Source organism: Neolamprologus multifasciatus, chromosome 22, assembly GCF_963576455.1.
Source record: "Neolamprologus multifasciatus chromosome 22, fNeoMul1.2, whole genome shotgun sequence".
Classification (NCBI taxonomy): Eukaryota; Metazoa; Chordata; class Actinopteri; order Cichliformes; family Cichlidae; genus Neolamprologus; species Neolamprologus multifasciatus.
The window spans coordinates 3,626,050-3,644,809 of record NC_140459.1 but is presented as its reverse complement, the minus strand read 5'-3'; the positions used below and the strand labels follow the sequence as shown (position 1 = coordinate 3,644,809).

The following is an 18,760-nucleotide window of genomic DNA, read 5'->3' as shown; positions in this document are numbered from 1 at the left end:
AATTATGTGCATTAGAAATACAAATATGCAGTTAATACCAAATGGCTTTTTCTGTCATCTTATTTTTTTGAATCTGTTCATTTCATTCTTTCTGACAGTACTTCCATTCTGCATATCTCTAGATCCTTCCTCAGGTTAGTTTGTACCAGTATGTGATTTTCAGGAGCGGGACCAAGGCTCTAAACATCCTCCCTCCGGTTCTTATAAGTTCCCCCAGTTCTACAAGTTGTTTGTTCTCTTTTATGTGTAAAGAAAGTTCGTTCTCAGCGAATACCTTATCTGCCAGCACATCAGACAAAGAACACCCAGCTCTTCTTCATCGTTGTTCCCTCCGGCAATCCAAGAAATTCAAACATACTCAATGTCATGGTGGCGCTTCCGAGAGACTGAAGCCCGACTGAAGTCCCGGAAAACTTTCTAGCAATTTTCTCGCCACCCAACATACGATCCATCCAGTCATCTTCTCTCTGCTAAATCCAGTTATGAAGTAACTCCGGCCGCTTGCAACTGCCAGGAAATTCAGCGGGGTCGCCCACTAGCAGAACTCACAGCTCCACTCATGTTGCTCTGAAACAGGCCCACTGTCAGGGGCTGAGTCTGTGATCCAGCATTTTTTACTCTTTATTTGTAGTTTACCAATTATTATACATAGCATTATTATTATTTTACAGATAACCACAAAACAACAATCCTTACAAATGATAAAGACAGATAATATCAAGACAGGAAAAGGGAAACAAACAAACAAAAAAACCCAAAACACACACACACAAACACAAAAATAAAATAAATTGTTTTTACAGAACTGTTCTAGGGCGAACAAAGACATTCAAGGTTCCAGTTCCAGACCAGGTAGATTGTTTATGTTGTGTGTTAACAGAGGGTCCCATGTTGTGTTCTTCTTTGTGTGTGTGTCCCGTTTGGATCTTTAGCCATCAGAATTGTTGTCTTAAGGCCAAGAAAGATGCCAAGCGCCTATATTTTACCAAGTGGATAATCATGGCCTTGCCATATTGGTCCATTTGATTGACCTTTATTATAATTATGTATTTATTTTACAAACGGGACAGACATGACTGGTGGATAGGACCGGGAGAAAGAATGTTGTGTTTGCCGATGGATCCGTTGAGAGTACATCAGCGAGTGACTGTCGGAGCAGATAAAAACATTTAAAAAACACCTGACAGAAACTTCTGGAGTCCCAGTGTGCTGCAGAAAGTTCACTGAATTCAATGTAAACCTGCGGATGAAGGTGGGCTCTGTGAGGTCAACAAAGGCCTCCTCACACTAGAGTTATTGAGGAGAGACCAGTGTTCCCAGTTCCCAGTTGAAGTATTGTTTTACACTCCTGTTTTCAGTCTGCAGTTTCTAACACTGTCACGCCCCAGATTCATCCATAATGTCGATGTAGATGGCTGCTGTAAGACTTTGAAATAATAAATATCTTTCATATGTGCAAAACTTTTGATTTTATGTACAATAGTAACAGTGGTTAAATTATTAGTTCTAAAGGAAAAATTCAGTCATCACAGGTCATTTTTTATGTTTTAAGGACTGTTTACAAACTTCTCACATCCACTTTTATTTTATTTTCATTCAGATTATTTCCTCATGTTCCTCTCTGAATATTTGAATTTAAAAAGTCCAAACAATAAAGATACTTTAGTCTTGGTATCAAAGAGCAGGGCATCGCCTTTATGAAGGGATTTAGAAAAAACAGCTGCTGTTAATATTTAATAAATCAACTGTGGTCGTGCATATTTCATTTGAAGTCATAACTTTAGTCATGTGTTTTGACACAAAAATGTAAAGTAGAAATATTTAAGCAAAGGCTAGTGATGATTCATTTATATCATTTAAAAAATGCTTTATATTTGACTCTGTACTGAATTATTAAATATTGGATACATTGATGAAAACTTAAATTTAAAAAAAATGTTTTTGTCAAAACACAGAGTAGGAAAGAGTTGGAAAGTTTAAAAAAAAGCATTTGATAAAAATGTTTGAAAGATATAAAATAAAAATAATAAATAAAAATAAAAATAAAAATAAAATAAAATTTAGTTCAGCTGGATTTAATATACCAAATGTGAAATATATGGAAAAAAACAAATATTTCAAAATGTTATTTTTGTTAACCCATCTGATCAGATTGTTATGACATTTTATTTAAGATTGGATATTTCATGGTCTATTGTGTAACTACAGCTGTTGATCAGTTCCTCTTCAGCTGTTTGAGGTTTTTGTACGGCGTTGTATCACTGTGTGAACGGGAAGCTGTTGTGCTGCTGACAGTAATAAACTCCTGCATCTTCAGTTTGAACTCCACTGATGATCAGAGTGAAGTCAGTCTGAACTGCTGTTGCCCGAAAACGATCTGGAACTCCAGACTGACGAGCTGTAGTATCATAGATCAGGAGTTTAGGAGCTTTTCCAGATTTCTGAAGGTACCAGTCAATGTCATCACCTATAGATGTACTTGATTTACATCTGATAGAGACAGTCTGTCCTGGAACAACAGACTGAGCTTTAGGAGTCTGAGTCAGGATGATTTCTGCTGATGAACCTGAAAACATGAAAAGAAGAGAAGTTTAGAGAAAGATGATCAAACATTCGAGGATCATTTCTCTAACACGGAGAACAGATGGAAGAAGGTCAGTGCTGCTGGTTCCAGAGTTTCTCCATCATAGCAGAACATCATTGTGGTGAACCTGGCTGCATGCTGAAGCAAAGACAGAGAGTCTCACCCTGAACAAGGAGCCCCAGGGTGGCCAGCAGTAGAGTCAGTGACATCATCATTGTGCTGCTGGTGTGTGAGTGGCTCTGAAAGGCCTGGACAGCCACTGATCAACACTGGCCTCTTAACAGCTGTGAGCAGAGAGGCAGGACACATATGCAAACACACAGAGTCAGTCATCTTTCCTCATCATGTCATCCTGTGTCAGGTGACACGTTCAGCATCCTTCAGTCAATACAGTGCCCTTCCCCCATGATAACACATGGAACAATATAATATACATACGAAACAGATTTTTACAAGGCAGGAGAACGAACAATAGTCTTTTTTAAGGCTGCTGCAGATGGAAATATTCCCCGCTAGCTCACCCAAGCTTGCTCTCTGGCACAGCTACAAGCCATGTGAGCTAGTAACCCCTCCTGCTAGGTTGCACTACCCCAGTCGACTGTCGTAAAGCAACTGTAAATCATCCATCCTGTTACGCAGAGAGGTGTGAAGCAGCGGGAATGAGGATCAGCACCTCCAAATCTGAGGCCATGGTTCTCAGCCGGAAAAGGGTGGAATGCCCACTCCGGGTCAGGGATGAGTTCAAGTCCCAAGTGGAGGAGTTCAAGTACCTCGGGGTCTTGTTCGCAACCACAATTCAATATCAATGAAAGAAAAGCTCAAAATCATTGAAGAACAATTTATAACCGAACACCCAATGTAGATACATACATGTATACTAAATATCACACAATATCAGATAACCAAATTAACACTGGGTTACAATGTTACACGGGAAGTAAAACAAAACACTATGAACATGGAAATACTAGACTCTTCAAAGTAAAACAGGAAACTTGGAGAGACATAGACATGATAACATATGATAGACTAACAAAGAAGACAGGAAAAGACTCACAAACAAGGAGACTTAGGTGGTAACACAACTAGGCTACACTTCAATTAAACCCTAACTAAGAATAACACCACAAGAACGAAACATATTTTAATATAACCTAAGAAATCAAAAATACTAAATAACCTTAAAACACAGGGTCTCAGCCCCTGACACTAGGGATCAGTTAATGCTTGAATGAGGATGGAAATTATGTGAAATTATGTTTTTACAATCATTAGAGCTTAATCTAAATGTCGAGGAGATTTTGGGCCGATGTGTTAGACAGAGCTCTCCGTCTGCATGATTTGGGAGAAAGGGCTTCATCCCTCCAGACGAGTTCAAAGTCTTTGAGAATCAGTGCCAAGGAGCACTGAAGATGTTCCTTTCAGTGGCAACTAGACACTAGAATATTTTTAAATGTATATATCTTTCAGTTTATTGGAGGCAAATATGTCTTTATGTATTTTTCAGTATTTATGGATTTATCACAATTAACCTACACTGTATGTCATGTGAAAAATGAAAAAAAAAAGGTCTCAGTTTATACTGACACATATTAAATCAAGTTTTATCAATTTTAAATCAATCAAGTTTAAATTGATGATTTCATTATTGATTGATTTGATATCATCAGAGAAAGAAGTCCCATTTTCAAAACTGAAAAGGAAGGAGTGAATGATTTAGTTGAGTTTGTTTGTTTCAGAGTCAGAGAGCCGTGTCTCTCTACAGTCAGAGGTTTTTGTACGGCGCCTCAATGAGTTTGTATCACTGTGGTGGACTTTTGGTGGAGGAACCAGACTGGAATTTGGAAGTAAGTCAAAAACAAAGTTACTTCTATGTCCTTTTTCTCGTTTTTTGTAGAAAATATATATATCCTCACTAATGTCCATGTTATGATTAGCGTTTTTATTTTTTTCTGGTTTGGTTTTGTTGGGCTGAGAAACAAAGTCTGTTTTATAAAAATAAACATGTAAAATTATTTAAATTTGGAAAAAAAAGTTTATTCAAGACAATTATTTGCTTTAACTGGTTGAGCCTGTAGGTTTAGTTCAGTCTGACAGTCAGAGAGCCGTGTCTCTCTACAGTCAGAGGTTTTTGTACGGCGCCTCAATGAGTTTGTATCACTGTGGTTGACTTTTGGTGGAGGAACCAGACTGGATGTTGGAAGTAAGTTAATTAACTGTGTTTATTATTAAATGTTTTATCATTTTATTTAATAATTATTTGTTAGGCTGCTTAGATGAGACAAAAGTATTTTTTTTATTTAAAATAATTTCGTTTTTGATGTTTGTCCTTTTTACTGGACTAATTCAGATGAGCTCTGCGAGTTTCTCTTGTTTAATCTACATTTCTGTCACAGTAAAATATTTGTAGACAAGAGTAAACTTCATCTTATGATTAGTTTGTAAATTTCCACCACATCAGCTGCTGTTTGGATGAGTCAAAGTTTGCTTTCTGATGTTTTTATCGTGTCAGATGTTTCAGATTTAGTTTGAAATCATGTGAGCTGTTCAATAACATTTCAAATCTATATGAATGAGTAGCTGCTCTGTGCTTGTGTCCACTCATTTCTTCAGTCGTCCATGATTTAGACTTCTAATCATTTTAAAGCCAAACTTCTGCTGTAAATGTTTCCACATCTGCTTCTTTTATTTCCAGTGTAGTTTGAACATATTTCAGCTCAAACTGTGTGATGATTCTCTCTGTGCTGATATGCATGAGAGGTTTCTTAAAGGGAAGTGAAACAATGTGTGAGTTAATGACTGGTGGAGCAGAAAAAACACCTGACAGAAACTTCTTAACGGAGAAAATCAAATTGTGGTTCGTGTCCTCTAAGCCGATTGGTGTTTCCTAGGTGATACCCGCCCCGCCCTGAAGGTGCTGCCCCCTCCAGTGAGGAGCTGAAACAGGGGAAGGCCACGCTCATGTGTGTGGCCAACAAGGGCTTCCCCTCAGACTGGAGTCTGTCCTGGAAGACGAGCGACAGCAGTGGCAGCAGCAGCATCAGAGGGGAGGAGAGCAGGACTCCTGGAGTGCTGCAGAACGACGGCCTCTACAGCTGGAGCAGCACCCTGACGCTCACTGCAGACCAGTGGGGGAAGGTGGGCTCTGTGACCTGTGAGGCCACCCAGGGCTCCCAGCCTCTGGTCTCAGAGCCACTCAGGAGAGACCAGTGTTCCCAGTCCTGATGTCAATCACTGAGTCTTTCATGCTGTTTTTCTTCTGTCTCTTTGTTTCTCTTTCTTTGCAGATTAAAAAATAAACACATTATTGTCAATATTGTCATATTTTCATCTCATAATTGCAACAATCATAGCAACAATCTCCTCTAGTTTCATCCTTTTGTGTCTGTTGTAAAGCTGATATTTCAGACTTTTAAAACAATAAAAATGTAACGAGGAAACATGTTCTTTGGCTCTGTGAGTTTAACAAATGCACATAAAAATAAAGATTTTGTAATATTTATTAAACCAGACTAAAATAAAAATGTAAACAGACACATTGAGTGTAATGTGCAGTGAAAATGTTTAAATATATTAACACACATTTAATATTTTATTTAAGATGTTGAGGTCCAACCATAGATTATCTGTGTCCTCTTGATAATTTTCAGTCTCAAAGCTGTTTTATGATCTACATTTTAATCTGATAGTGTAGAAAACAATCAGAATAATTGAAATTAAAGAGCAGGGCGTCATCTGTGTTTTTTAGATTTAAGTGAACATTTAAATGAAGATTTACTGACGTTTGATTAATGAACTATTTGGCAGTGAAACTCTGGTGAAGCAACAAAGCAGAGAAGAGTCTAGAAGCTGGTGGTGGCAGAGGTGAAGCAGGTGGAGACTTAGTTGGAGACTAATTGTCAGGATGAGGTGGAGATCAGGAGTCTGAGATTTAAAGCACACAAAACAGAGGCTGAGTAACTCACAGAAGGCAGAGAGACAACAACTGGACTCAAATAATGACGACAGAATTGAGCTCGACAGTGGACATGATGTTAAGAACAGACTAACAGAACAAACACAGGAATGCAGGCAGATGAGAGACCACAGCTCTGCTTTAATCAACTTATATAGAAGTTAATCTCATCTAGTGTTCACAGCAAAATGAGAGAAACTCACTTCACTAAACCTCTTAAAAAAAGACAAAGACCACAGTCTGTCAGGATGATCACATCTTATTTTCATTGGTTTCAGATTTTGGTAATACTTTATAATAATGTCACACTTTTAAGCATTAGTAAGATATTATTTTAAAGAGACACCTTAAAATTCTTTGTTCTGTCTACATTAATACTTTGGAAACTGACTAAATAACTTTAGTTTTTTACAACAGTAACAGTGATTCGTTTATGTTGGAAATATCCAAATGAGGCTAAATCATCACTGACATGAGAATGAACACATTCCCTACAAACACTGTTATAACAGCCTGCTTGATTTGTTAACCAGCAGAATATTAGAATATTATAGACACTAGTTGTGATGTGACTACAGTGATTTTCTGGACTTGTGTGATGAAGGACTGCAGCTGAGCTCCACAGATGGATCAGTTTAATATTTAACAGCTTACAAATAGAAAAAACACTGACAACAGCATTTGTGTTGCTATCTGATTAATGGACAATAATTATCAGACCTGTATAACATCACTCCTAATAACAGCTTGTTATATTTTACAACTTGGATTAATATGCAAATCTTTAATGAGCAAAAACACCATTTTTATTTCTTTGTGGACTTTCCAGCTACGTGTTTTCATCTGAACTCTCAGTTTCTCTAAAGTCTATTTTCTCTCTCTGTAGTAGGTCGAGCCTCTCTCTGGACAGACTGTCCATTGTTATAAATGTAGAAACTAAGAATGAGTCAGACTGATGGACGACAGAGAACATCAGTCATCTAAAAATAATGTTCACGTGTTAAAAATCTGGAGCCAGTGTTGTGTCCGTATTCTGTGACTCATTAAACATCGATGTTTTTATTCGGGGACACCACTTCATGTTTTTTTGTTTTGTATTTTTCATGTTACTAACAACTTTTTCAATAAATTTATGAACGTTAAACTGTGAGTGCACACAAATGAAATTTCACAGTAAATATTAAAGTCATCGTTCCTCCCAGTCTTTTAGTTTGTTCTGCAGCTGTTGCTTCAGATCAGTTCCTCTTCAGCTGAGAGGTTTTTGTACGACAGTTTTTCACTGTGTGAACGGAGTGCTGTAACCCTGCTGACAGTAATAAACTCCTGCATCTTCAGCCTGAACTCCACTGATAGTCAAAGTGAAGTCAGTCCCAGATCCACTTCCACTGAAACGATCAGAAACTCCAGACTGACGGCTTGTTGCATAATAAACAAGCAGTTTAGGAGCTTCTGAGGGTTTCTGAAGATACCAGTGGAGGTAGCTACCCATACTTGAACTGGCTTTACATCTGATAGAGACAGTCTGTCCTGGAACAACAGACTGAGCTTTAGGAGTCTGAGTCAGGATGATTTCTGCTGATGAACCTGAAAACATGAAAAGAAGAGAAGTTTAGATAAAGATGATCAAACATTCGAGGATCATTTCTCTAACACGGAGAACAGATGGAAGAAGGTCAGTGCTGCTGGTTTCAGAGTTTCTCCATCATAGCAGAACATCATTGTGGTGAACCTGGCTGCATGCTGAAGCAAAGACAGAGAGTCTCACCCTGAACAAGGAGCCCCAGGGTGGCCAGCAGTAGAGTCAGTGACATCATCATTGTGCTGCTGGTGTGTGAGTGGCTCTGAAAGGCCTGGACAGCCACTGATCAACACTGGCCTCTTAACAGCTGTGAGCAGAGAGGCAGGACACATATGCAAACACACAGAGTCAGTCAGCTGCAGCTGCTTCCCACTCAGTACTAAAAGCATCTCCAAATTATATTATCACATATTGAGGATATTGAATATTCCGACATGGAATTGTAGTTTGTGAACATTTTTTCCTGGTTTGCAGTTGCTTTGGTCTTTTCACAAGTGATTAGTAACAACAACCATTTTTTGCCATTTTGACACAGGTTTTTACAGTGATTTAAATAGAGAAACATACCACATGAAGGAATGATGAGGTCAGAAGAGATGATAAACTCCAACCATCCGTCTTGAAGATGTGCAAAAGCTGTAAAAAATGGAACTCATGGGAGTTTCCCAACACAAAAACCTTTGTGAGCTCAGATGTCCTCTGGTTTTTATTGTTATGACTGTAACTCAGCACATGGAGTTTGTAGTATTTCCTATTGATAGATGTGTGTCTCCACCTGTGAGTAAGATCAGGTGTTATGAATGAAAACTGCACCTCAGGTCTTAGTGGTGAGATTGTTCCATCTGTTGTTCCAGTGTAATAAAATGACCTTCAGGTGTTTAACTGGCTTTTGAGCAGAATCTGTAGAAGCTGTAGAAGTTTAATAAAAGTTTTTATTTTTGATTCAAATCTTTGAGAATATTTTCCAGTGTGAACCTGAGGTCAAAGTTGAGTGAGGATTTTCTCATTCTCTGTCCGGCGGCTTTCAGGTTTTGGCAAAACAGACAAAAGGTGAGAAATTAAACGAATGTGAAGGATTCATGATCTCTGACAGGGACAGTAATCTTTTTTTCAATACATATTCATTTAATCATCACTAACCGTTGATAAAATGTTAGTGTGTGTGTGTGTGTGTGTGTGTGTGTGTGTGTCCTCAGTGAACTGTATCAGTCTCTGCAGTATCTTCCAGCTGCAGCAGTCACTTCAGTTTCTGTTCAGTCTGACTGAGGGAGGTTTTTGTACGACTGTTTTTCACTGTGTGAACAACCACTGACTGTTGATATAGTGTTCACTCTGACAGTAATAAACTGCTGCATCTTCAGCCTGGACTCCACTGATGGTCAGAGTGAAGTCAGAGTTTGATCCACTGCCTGTAAAACGATCTGGAATCCCTGAATCTAGAGTGCTAGTGTAGTAAATGAGACGTTTAGGAACTCCTCCATCTTTCTGTTGGTACCAGGCTAAAAGATGGTAGTTGCTCACAACACGAACATCCTGACTGGTCGTACATTGATGTTCACAGATCCTCCTACAGCAGAGCTCACTGCTCCAGGCTGAGTCACTGTGATCTGTCCTCTGGACTCTGAGGACACAGAGACAAAAACATAAAGCAGCTTCATGGTTTTGTGGGCTTCATTTCAGAGGGACAGATGTTGATAGAGGAGAGGAGTTTGATTCTCTGGACTTTACCTGTGAAGCAGCAGCAGAGGAGAGTCCAGATGAGGACGCAGATCAAAGTCATGTTTTTGATGAGGAGGATTTCTGTGGCTTCTGTTGTGATGAAGGACAGCTGTCAGTCATCCAGTGTTCAACTCTCAGGACTATAAACTCTCCCAGAGCACTGGAGCATGGTGCTGCTGATGCAAAGCGGCTCTCTATGGAAATCATCTGACTGATGCCAGCAGAGACTTGGAACAATGTGATGATTTCTATTAGTGGTTCAGTCTCTTTTCTGATAATATTAACGAAAAGTCTAATAAAAATTAGACATATTTGTGTTGAAATTGTTCCTTTATGAATGTTTGTTATTTAAACCCACCTTCATGGTCCTGAGTCTGAGGACTCGGTGTTTTGTGTTTCTTCATATTCTTCTATATTCTGCCTTGTCTTTTGTTTTGGTTTTCTATGTGTTAGTGTGTTTGTTTCATGCCTGCCTGTGTTCCCTCTGTCTGTCCATGCTTCTCTGTGTCAGTTTCCTGTTTTATTCTGAAAGTTCATGTCTCATGTCAATGTGTTCAGTTTTACCTTTCTCCTGTCTCGTTAGCCTAATTTCTCCCAGCTGTGTCTCCCTCCTGTTGTCCATTTGCTAATTACTCCCCTGTGTATTTAAGCCCTGTGTTTTCCTTTGCTCCCAGTTGTGTCGTACCCTCAACTTGCTGTGTGTTCATGATTTCCAGTCCTCATGCACCTCAGTTTAGAGTTTTGTTTGCTTTTGTGAGTTTTATTTTATGTTGAAGTTTTGTTCCAGCAATAAAGCTGCATTTTCAGTTTGAAACCTCGTTTCCTAAGAGTCCTGCATCTTGGGTCCACCACTCCTGCCTGCCTGCCACACAGCCAACCATGACAGAACGACGCGACCATAACCTGGACCCAGCCGGCTCATCTCGGGAGAGCGATCTCGCCCGCGTCATGGGCCTCATAAAGTGAATTTCCCACATGAAGGATACTAAGGCAATGGCGATCGGATTAAACGCTATCGGAACAATCCTCGAGGGAAATCCACATCTCCGCCAACTTAAGGGATTTATGAGCTTAATGGACGAGCTGCACGAAGCCCAGGAGGTTCTTCACGCTCGGGAGCTAGCAGTCTTTGCTCATTCGCAGTACTCCAGTCCGAGGCCTCCGCAGCAACAGCAGCAGCAGACGGAGCTCGCCGCGAAGCAGTGTGAGCTCCCTGCAACACAGCAGCAGCCGAACACGGAGCTTTCTGCAATACCATAGCGATCGCCGCGGCAGGATATCAACCCCTTGTCGTGTCCACAGAGTGAACTACCGACTCCGGTCTGCTCCGGCTATCGCTCGCCAGCCTCTTTCCTTGCGGCCATATGGTCGCAGGATGAGGAGTCTGCCTCTCCGCCATTGCTGTTCTCCTCTGCAGTCTGTACTCCCACTTCCAGGAGGAAGCGGCACCGGCGCCATCACCATTCCTTGCTACAGCCGCACTCCAGCCCCTCCCCAGAGCAATCAGCAGCTGTGAGTAACCACGACAGTTCTTCCCGCACTCTTTCTGGGCATAACAATAAAAAGGACTGTTTCTTCTGCTCCATCTGAGCCTGTTAACCCCGTATCAGCTATCCCTGAATCAGCTAAAGCTGCAGCCTCCACCCCAGAGACAATTAACCTAAGCTCTGAGAAAATTAAGACTGTTTTATTATCTGAACTGCCACCTCAAGAGACTGTTCAGTGTGCACCCAAATGTTTTGTTTCTTGGACTACTGACACTCATTTAAAGACCTCAAGTTGTAATGTTGCAGATATTGAAACATTCTTCAGGGCCTCCCCAGAGTCTGAATGCCCTCCCTCAGCAGACTCCGGAAGCTTGGCTTGGCTGCCCGGCCGGAAGCTTGGCTTGGCTGCCCGGCCGGAAGCTTGGCTTGGCTGCCCGGCCGGAAGCTTGGCTTGGCTGCCCGGCCGGAAGCTTGGCTTGGCTGCCCGGCCGGAAGCTTGGCTTGGCTGCCTGGCTGTCCCCAGTTCAGACTCCTGCTCCTCAGGCATTCACTCAATCACCAGATTCACGACAACTGCCACTACAAACTGCAGCTCAGATATCAGCTCTCCCACCAGTTCATATTTCAGGACAGCATCAAGTAGCTCAGCTCTCGGTGTCTCCTGTAGCGATTCAGTCCCCTAGTCGGCTACACACTCACTCACCTGGTCCTATGCACACTCACTCACCTGGTAATCTACACATTCAGCCAGGGGTCCCTATACCCTCTGGCTCTACATCAGCTCCCACTGGACACTCTGATGAGTCTATACAGCACTCTGCGGCTCCCACGCCGCCACCTGCCTCATCCGCTGGGGGTTCTGGAGAGCCCGGCTAGCACTTCCCTGTCTCCGCTGGAGGGTTCGAGGGGCCCGTCCAGCCTCCATTCTCGTCAGCTGGAGGGCCCGAGGAGCCGCTTCAGCCTCCTGTCTCGTCAGCTGGAGGGCCCGAGGAGCCGCTTCAGCCTCCTGTCTCGTCAGCTGGAGGGCCCGAGGAGCCGCTTCAGCCTCCTGTCTCGTCAGCTGGAGGGCGCGAGGAGCCGCTTCAGCCTCCTGTCTCGTCAGCTGGAGGGCCCGAGGAGCCGCTTCAGCCTCTTGCCTTGTCAGCTGGGGGTCCGGGAGGACCAAGCAAGCACGTCCTCATGTCTGCTGACGGTTCTGGCGAGACCGTTCAGCCACCACCATCTCCACCACCTGCAACCTCCACACCGCCGCCGCCAGCAGCAGCTTCACCCACACCGCCGCCGCCAGCAGCAGCTTCACCCACACCGCCGCCGCCAGCAGCAGCTTCACCCACACCGCCGCCTGCAGCAGCAGCTTCACCCACACCGCCGCCTGCAGCAGCAGCTTCACCCACACCGCCGCCTGCAGCAGCAGCTTCACCCACACCGCCGCCTGCAGCAGCAGCTTCACCCACACCGCCGCCTGCAGCAGCAGCTTCACCGCCGCCTGCAGCAGCAGCTTCACCGCCGCCTGCAGCAGCAGCTTCATCCCCGCCTGCAGCAGCTTCACCCCCGCCTGCAGCGCCACCGTCTCCGGCTTCCACGCCACCGCCTGCAGCGCCATCCACAGCCTCATCCACGCCGTCGCCTGGTCCAGCCTCTGCATCAGCTTCGCCGTCGTCTGGTCCAGATTCAGCTTCGCCTGGTCCCGATTCAACTTCATCCACGCCGTCGCCTGGTCCAGCCTCTGCTTCAGCTTTGCTTGTTTCAGCTTCTGCCTCGTCTGGCCCTGTGGTTGCCACGCCACCATCTCTTCCACGCCTAGCACGGCCGGCTTTTCCGTGGTCGTCTCCTCAACATTGCCGGCCACTTTCCAGGCCTTTGGTTGGACGTCATCGCCATCAAGGGCGGCCCCCTGAACGTGGCCGGCCTCCTGACTTGCTCTGTCACCACCGCCATTGCCGTCCGCACGGCCGGTCCCCTGAACTCTTTCTACGTCGTCGCCGCCGTTGCTTTCCGCACGGCTGGCCTCCAGACCAGCTCTGTCACCTGGGTCACCCACTTGGTCGGCCCTCCGACCGTTTGACTTATGAACTTTTGTGCCGGCAACCTCCGGGTCTGCCTCTCGAACTGTTTGATCTGCTTACCATGCTCCAGTGTTTTGGTTACGGTTTTGTCTTCAGTTTCGGTCCCTCCGTCCTGGGGTCCATTCTTCGTACCTCGCTTACTACATCCAAGATCAAATGACACATCCAAGATCAAATCATCGCGCCAACTTTGAGCTCGCTATTCCGGTTCTCCGAACACAACTGTTGTTGACGATTAGTACAGCTGGATGAAGTAATGTGAGATCGCTGGGTGGCTTAAAAGGGGGTACACATCGATAGTAGAAACATTGATCGGCAACTCTTTGATTGGTCGGCGAAAATGTCGAAGGAGCGCACTCAGTATTTTTCGGCAGCAGAGCAAGAACTCTTGATTGAGGGATTTCAGGAGTTTCAGAGTTTAATTAAAACGCAAGGGAACACTGCAAAGGCTGCAAAAGCAAGGAGAGAGGGCTGGCAGAAAGTTGCTGACAAATTAAACTCGTAAGTAATGTATTATATTATATTACATTATATCATATTATATTATATTATATCATATTATATTATATTACATTATATCCTCTTTCACATTAGAGCCACAACAGTACCCACTAGAACATGGGAACACGTAAAAGTGAAATATAAGAATATTCTACAGAATGGTAATATTTATCACTTATATTGCTTTTAGTCTCTTGAAAAGAGACCCTGAAATAATCTGTTTGTTTGTTTATAACAGCAACCAAGAAAAGGGCAGAGCAAAAAGACAGGTGGTGGTCCTGCACCCCCTCGTCACACCCCAGCAGAGGAGCTGGCCCTAGGGTTGAATGCTCTCCTTATCAATCTTGCACTTTCCGCAATGGGTTGCTCGCGTACAAACGGACAGGACATGGCTGCGACAGACTTCCCAAATCCACCTTCGCTTTTATAGCCGTGGTCTCTCATCTTGATTACACGAAGTAATTTACTATTACTACTCTAAAATATGAATTACATTTGAAATAATCAAATACATGAAATAGAATGATTAATAGTACATTTCCCTTTTTTTAGGAAATGACCTGTATGTATCTGTATGAAATCAATAAAAGAATCAAATACTGCATTATCTTTAGTTACATTGATAATATTTATTTATGGAAAAACAGTGGAAAAATATCGCTGTTGCTTTTGTATAAATGAAGCGGACATACCTGAGTGGCCGCGATCTAATCCTGTTTACATAAAGTAAGCCTGCTCCCAAGCAGGTTTACGCTTACGGATCTATTGCTATGACAGCAAGTCCCGGATGAGCTTCGGAGAACCGAACGATCCAAGATCACGCGAAATCGTCAACAATCAAATCCAGCTAACTTACTTAGCGAGATACGAAGAACGGACCCCTGGACCCCCACCGCCCGGCCTGGTTGGGTTGTTTTCTGTGCTTTGGACAGTTTTGTGTTTCTGTTGGGCTGTCTGGAGCCAGCCCTTGAGGGTGAGGGGGGGGTTCTGTCATGGTCCTGAGTAGTGTTGGGTCGTTCGCGAACGAAATGGCTCTTAGAGCCGACTCTTTGAACTGAACGACGCGAGCCGGCTCCTCATTGGGAGCCGTGAGGTTTTTTTTTTTTTTCTTTCTCTCGCCCTCTCTCTCGCCCTTTTTTCCGCAGAACTCCGCACGCGCGGCCTGTACTTTGCGCTGGGCAGAGGGGGGAGGGGCGTTAGTTACACTCGCAGCAGCACAGGAACAGAGCCAGAGAGAAAGAGAGCGAGGGACAACAACATCACATTAGAAAGGTATAGTAATCATCCACTATTTTCAGTTGCAGATGATAAAGGATTCAGAAATCACGCAGGCCCATATGACAGAGAATGCGAATCTTCTTTTTGTTTTAATATTTTAATTTATATTTAATTGTGTTGTGGTTTGCAGTGTTTTGTATTGTTTCACGTTAAATTTGTTTAGAAGGAAAAAGCTGAAAATTTAAATACTTAAAAGTTTAAAATGTAAATAGTTGTTTTTTGTATTATATGATTTATTTATTACATTTTATGTGGAGTGAATAAATAAAGTATACTTATGGTGGCCCTTAGAGACAAAGCACGTAAAAACTCCAAAACGCGTAAAAACTCCAAAACGCGTAAAAACTCAGACGCACTTACAAACTCAGAAGCACGTACAAACTCCAAAACACGTAAAAACTCAGAAGCACGTACAAACTCCAAAACACGTAAAAACTCAGAAGCACGTACAAACTCAGAATCACGTACAAAAGACAACAGAAGTGGTCCAGGATGCTAGGGCGCAGTGTTGAGCTTTTGTTACCTAGTGGTTACACAAGCCAGGAAGTATCAACAACCGGATTTGGTGTGTGGTAATAACAGGTAAATTAATTTTTTTTTTTAATTATTTGAATAAATATGAGTGCTTGTCTATAAATACACAAACAATACACACATGTTTTCAATTGTGTAATTTAAGTGATCTGGGTAGCTCTGTTTTGGAAGTTCAGTAAACGCTAGAAATGTGTTTTGGAGTTTGTATATGCTTTAGAGTTTGTACGTGCTTTGTCTCTAGGGGCCATATATAAACATATATAAATAAAACCACTTTTTTTACATTAGTAATTCCTTTTCTGCATAATTTTATATTATTGTTAATGATTAAATAATTAAAGCAACAAAACAACCTGAAGAGCCGGTTCGGAGCCGAAAGAGCCGGCTCTTTTTAGTGATCCGAGCCGAAAGAGCCGGATCTCTAAAAAGAGCCGGAAATCCCATCACTAGTCCTGAGTCTGAGGACTCAGTGTTTTGTGTTTCTTTATATTCTTGTTTCTTCTGCCTTGTCTTTTGTTTAGGTTTGCTATGTGTTAGTGTTTGTTTCATGCCTGCCTGTGTTCCCTCTGTCTGTCCATGCTTCTCTGTGTCTGTTAGTTTCCTGTTTTATTCTGAAAGTTCATGTCTCATGTCAATGTGTTCAGTTTTACCTTTCTCCTGTCTTGTTAGCCTAATTTCTCCCAGCTGTGTCTCCCTCCTGTTGTCCATTCCCTCATTATTACCCTGTGTATATAAGCCCTGTGTTTTCCTGTGCTCGGTGTCGCGTTGTACCCTCAGATCCTGCCTGTGTGGTCCAGTTAGTGGTTTCATGTTTGCTTTCTGTTTTGTTGGTGGCAGCAATAAAGCTGAGGTTTTCAGTTATATTTCCGTCTCAGAGTCCGGCACTTGGATCCACATCTCCACCTGCCCGCACACAGAGCCCTGACACATTCCCTCAGCTGTTAGATTCCTGAACGCTGACAGGAGTCGTTTAGATGAACGTTTCTGTGATTGTTCATTTTGAGACATTTACCCTTCATAATCTGTTTATTTATTTTGAACATTTGTGTTCATTTTGATGTATTTATTGACTTTTTCCTTGACCTCATTGCTTGTTTATCTCTGCCTTGATGTGCAACAGTGCTTGTGATTATTGTTTAAAGACTGTAGGCTGTGTGAGTTTGACCATGTGAGCAGGTAGTGTGGGAAAGCTGCAAACAAATTTTGGAATTAATAAAATTATCTGAACTGTGAATCTAATTTTAAAAATGCAACTTATAAAAACATGTTGCACTGTTTCTTTTTTCAGTTTTTATTTTTATAACATTATGCAAACAGTGAATGATTTTTTTGAGTTTGTTTGTTTCAGAGTCAGAGAGCCGTGTCTCTCTACAGTCAGAGGTTTTTGTACGGCGCCTCAATGAGTTTGTATCACTGTGGTTCACGTTCGGTGGAGGAACCAGACTGGATGTTAACTGTAAGTACATTTGACTCATTTATGAAGCTCAAACTTGTATCATTAAGGTTCATTTCATTTCCTTCTACATAAATACTTCATGTTTCTCATAAATATAAAATCTAATATCAGAGTAAATTTTGAATTCAGACTAAAATCGTCTTGTGCATTTATTTTTACTGGAAATTAAACTTTTAAAAGGTTTTTTTTCTTGTATGAAAGTAGAAGAAGTTTTTATATTTTACATTTCATGAACGTTTTGTCTTCAGCCTTTTGCTGCAAATAATGTGACATCCATCTAAAATTAATAGTTCTTAAAGATTTAACATTATTAACGACACATTAACAGTTTGCTGTCTGAGGTTTGATCATTTTATGGATTTTAATGTGTGAGTAAGTACAGTTATCTTTATTGTTCCCAAATAGACCAAAAAAAGGTCTATGCTTTTTTTCTGTTTTACATACAATTGTTTATGACAAAAATCTGACATGTTCATTTCTGTTTGTTTTCTAATTATAAAACTAATAAATAATACAAACATAACGCACATGAGAACATCAGAAGTCAAAGAAACACTTTAATATTTTTATCTTTGGTACTGAAACTCGTCTGTTGCCATGGTTCAGCAGTGAAGCCTGTCTGTTTCTATGGTTACCAATCTCAGATAGAGAAGTGAAACAGCTGGAGATCAGTTTCAACTCCCAGTTTCTCTAACATCTCTCTCTCTCTCTCTCTCTGCAGTGGGTCGAGTCCCCCCCTCCCTGAGCGTGCTGGCGCCCTCTAGTGAGGAGCTGCAGCAGGGGAAGGCTACAGTCATGTGTGTGGCCAACAAGGGCTTCCCCTCAGACTGGAGGCTGTCCTGGAAGGTGGATGGCAGTGGCAGCATCAGCTGGGAGGAGAGCAGGAGCCCCGTGGTGCTGCAGAATGACGGCCACTACAGCTGGAGCAGCACCCTGAGGCTCCCTGCAGACCAGTGGGAGAAGGTGGGCTCTGTGACCTGTGAGGCCACCCAGGGCTCCCACACTCCACTCTCAGAGACTCTGATGACAGACCAGTGTTCCCAGTCCTGAGCTGACTCACTGGGACTCTGATACTGGCTTTAGTCTGCAGCTTCTCTCAGTCTGCTCCCTCTGTGTCTGTATTGCTTTGATAGTTTTCATGTTTTCATGCTTGTGGCACTGTTGATGGTTTTAATACTTCAAATAAAAACTGAGGTCTTCAAATAGTGGTTTTCATGTGTTTCCATTCAGCTGCTCTTCTGTCTGATAATCATCCTTCAGGTTCAGCAGTGATGCTTACATACACTGAAAATCTCATTTTTACTGTATCACTACACATGAGGATGTAACCTTAAACAAAAAACAATAACATAATCACCACCAGCTGCTTTCTGCTATAAATAGTTTCCAAGTTGTTTGTAGATGCATAATTTTCCATCATGTTGGATTTTGTGCTGAAATTTGCTGTTGGGTGTAGAAGAAGTAGAAAACATGGTGACAGATTATTGTAACCTGCATGTGACCCATGATGAGACCCGTCCTGGTTTTCTTCAAAGTCAGAATTGATAAAATAACCCAAAGAAAAACTAAACTTTCTTTATCAACATAGGAGACACTAAAAA

At 42.2% G+C, this 18,760-nt stretch overlaps 3 gene segments (V, D, J or C); 1 reads left to right on the top strand and 2 right to left on the bottom strand.

Annotated features, from left to right (window-relative positions):
- Nucleotides 1–2,176: 2,176 nt before the first annotated feature.
- Nucleotides 2,177–2,978, bottom strand: LOC146492642 (immunoglobulin kappa variable 2-40-like). The segment is given in 2 exon segments: nucleotides 2,177–2,566; nucleotides 2,748–2,978. Coding segments are annotated over 2 exon segments (360 nt in total).
- A 4,242-nt stretch (nucleotides 2,979–7,220) lies between these two features.
- Nucleotides 7,221–8,496, bottom strand: LOC146492641 (immunoglobulin kappa variable 2-29-like). The segment is given in 2 exon segments: nucleotides 7,221–8,123; nucleotides 8,305–8,496. Coding segments are annotated over 2 exon segments (360 nt in total).
- An 8,512-nt stretch (nucleotides 8,497–17,008) lies between these two features.
- LOC146492640 (Ig kappa-b4 chain C region-like) lies at nucleotides 17,009–18,364 on the top strand. The segment is given in 2 exon segments: nucleotides 17,009–17,159; nucleotides 17,881–18,364. Coding segments are annotated over 2 exon segments (465 nt in total).
- The last annotated feature ends 396 nt before the right edge of the window (nucleotides 18,365–18,760 follow it).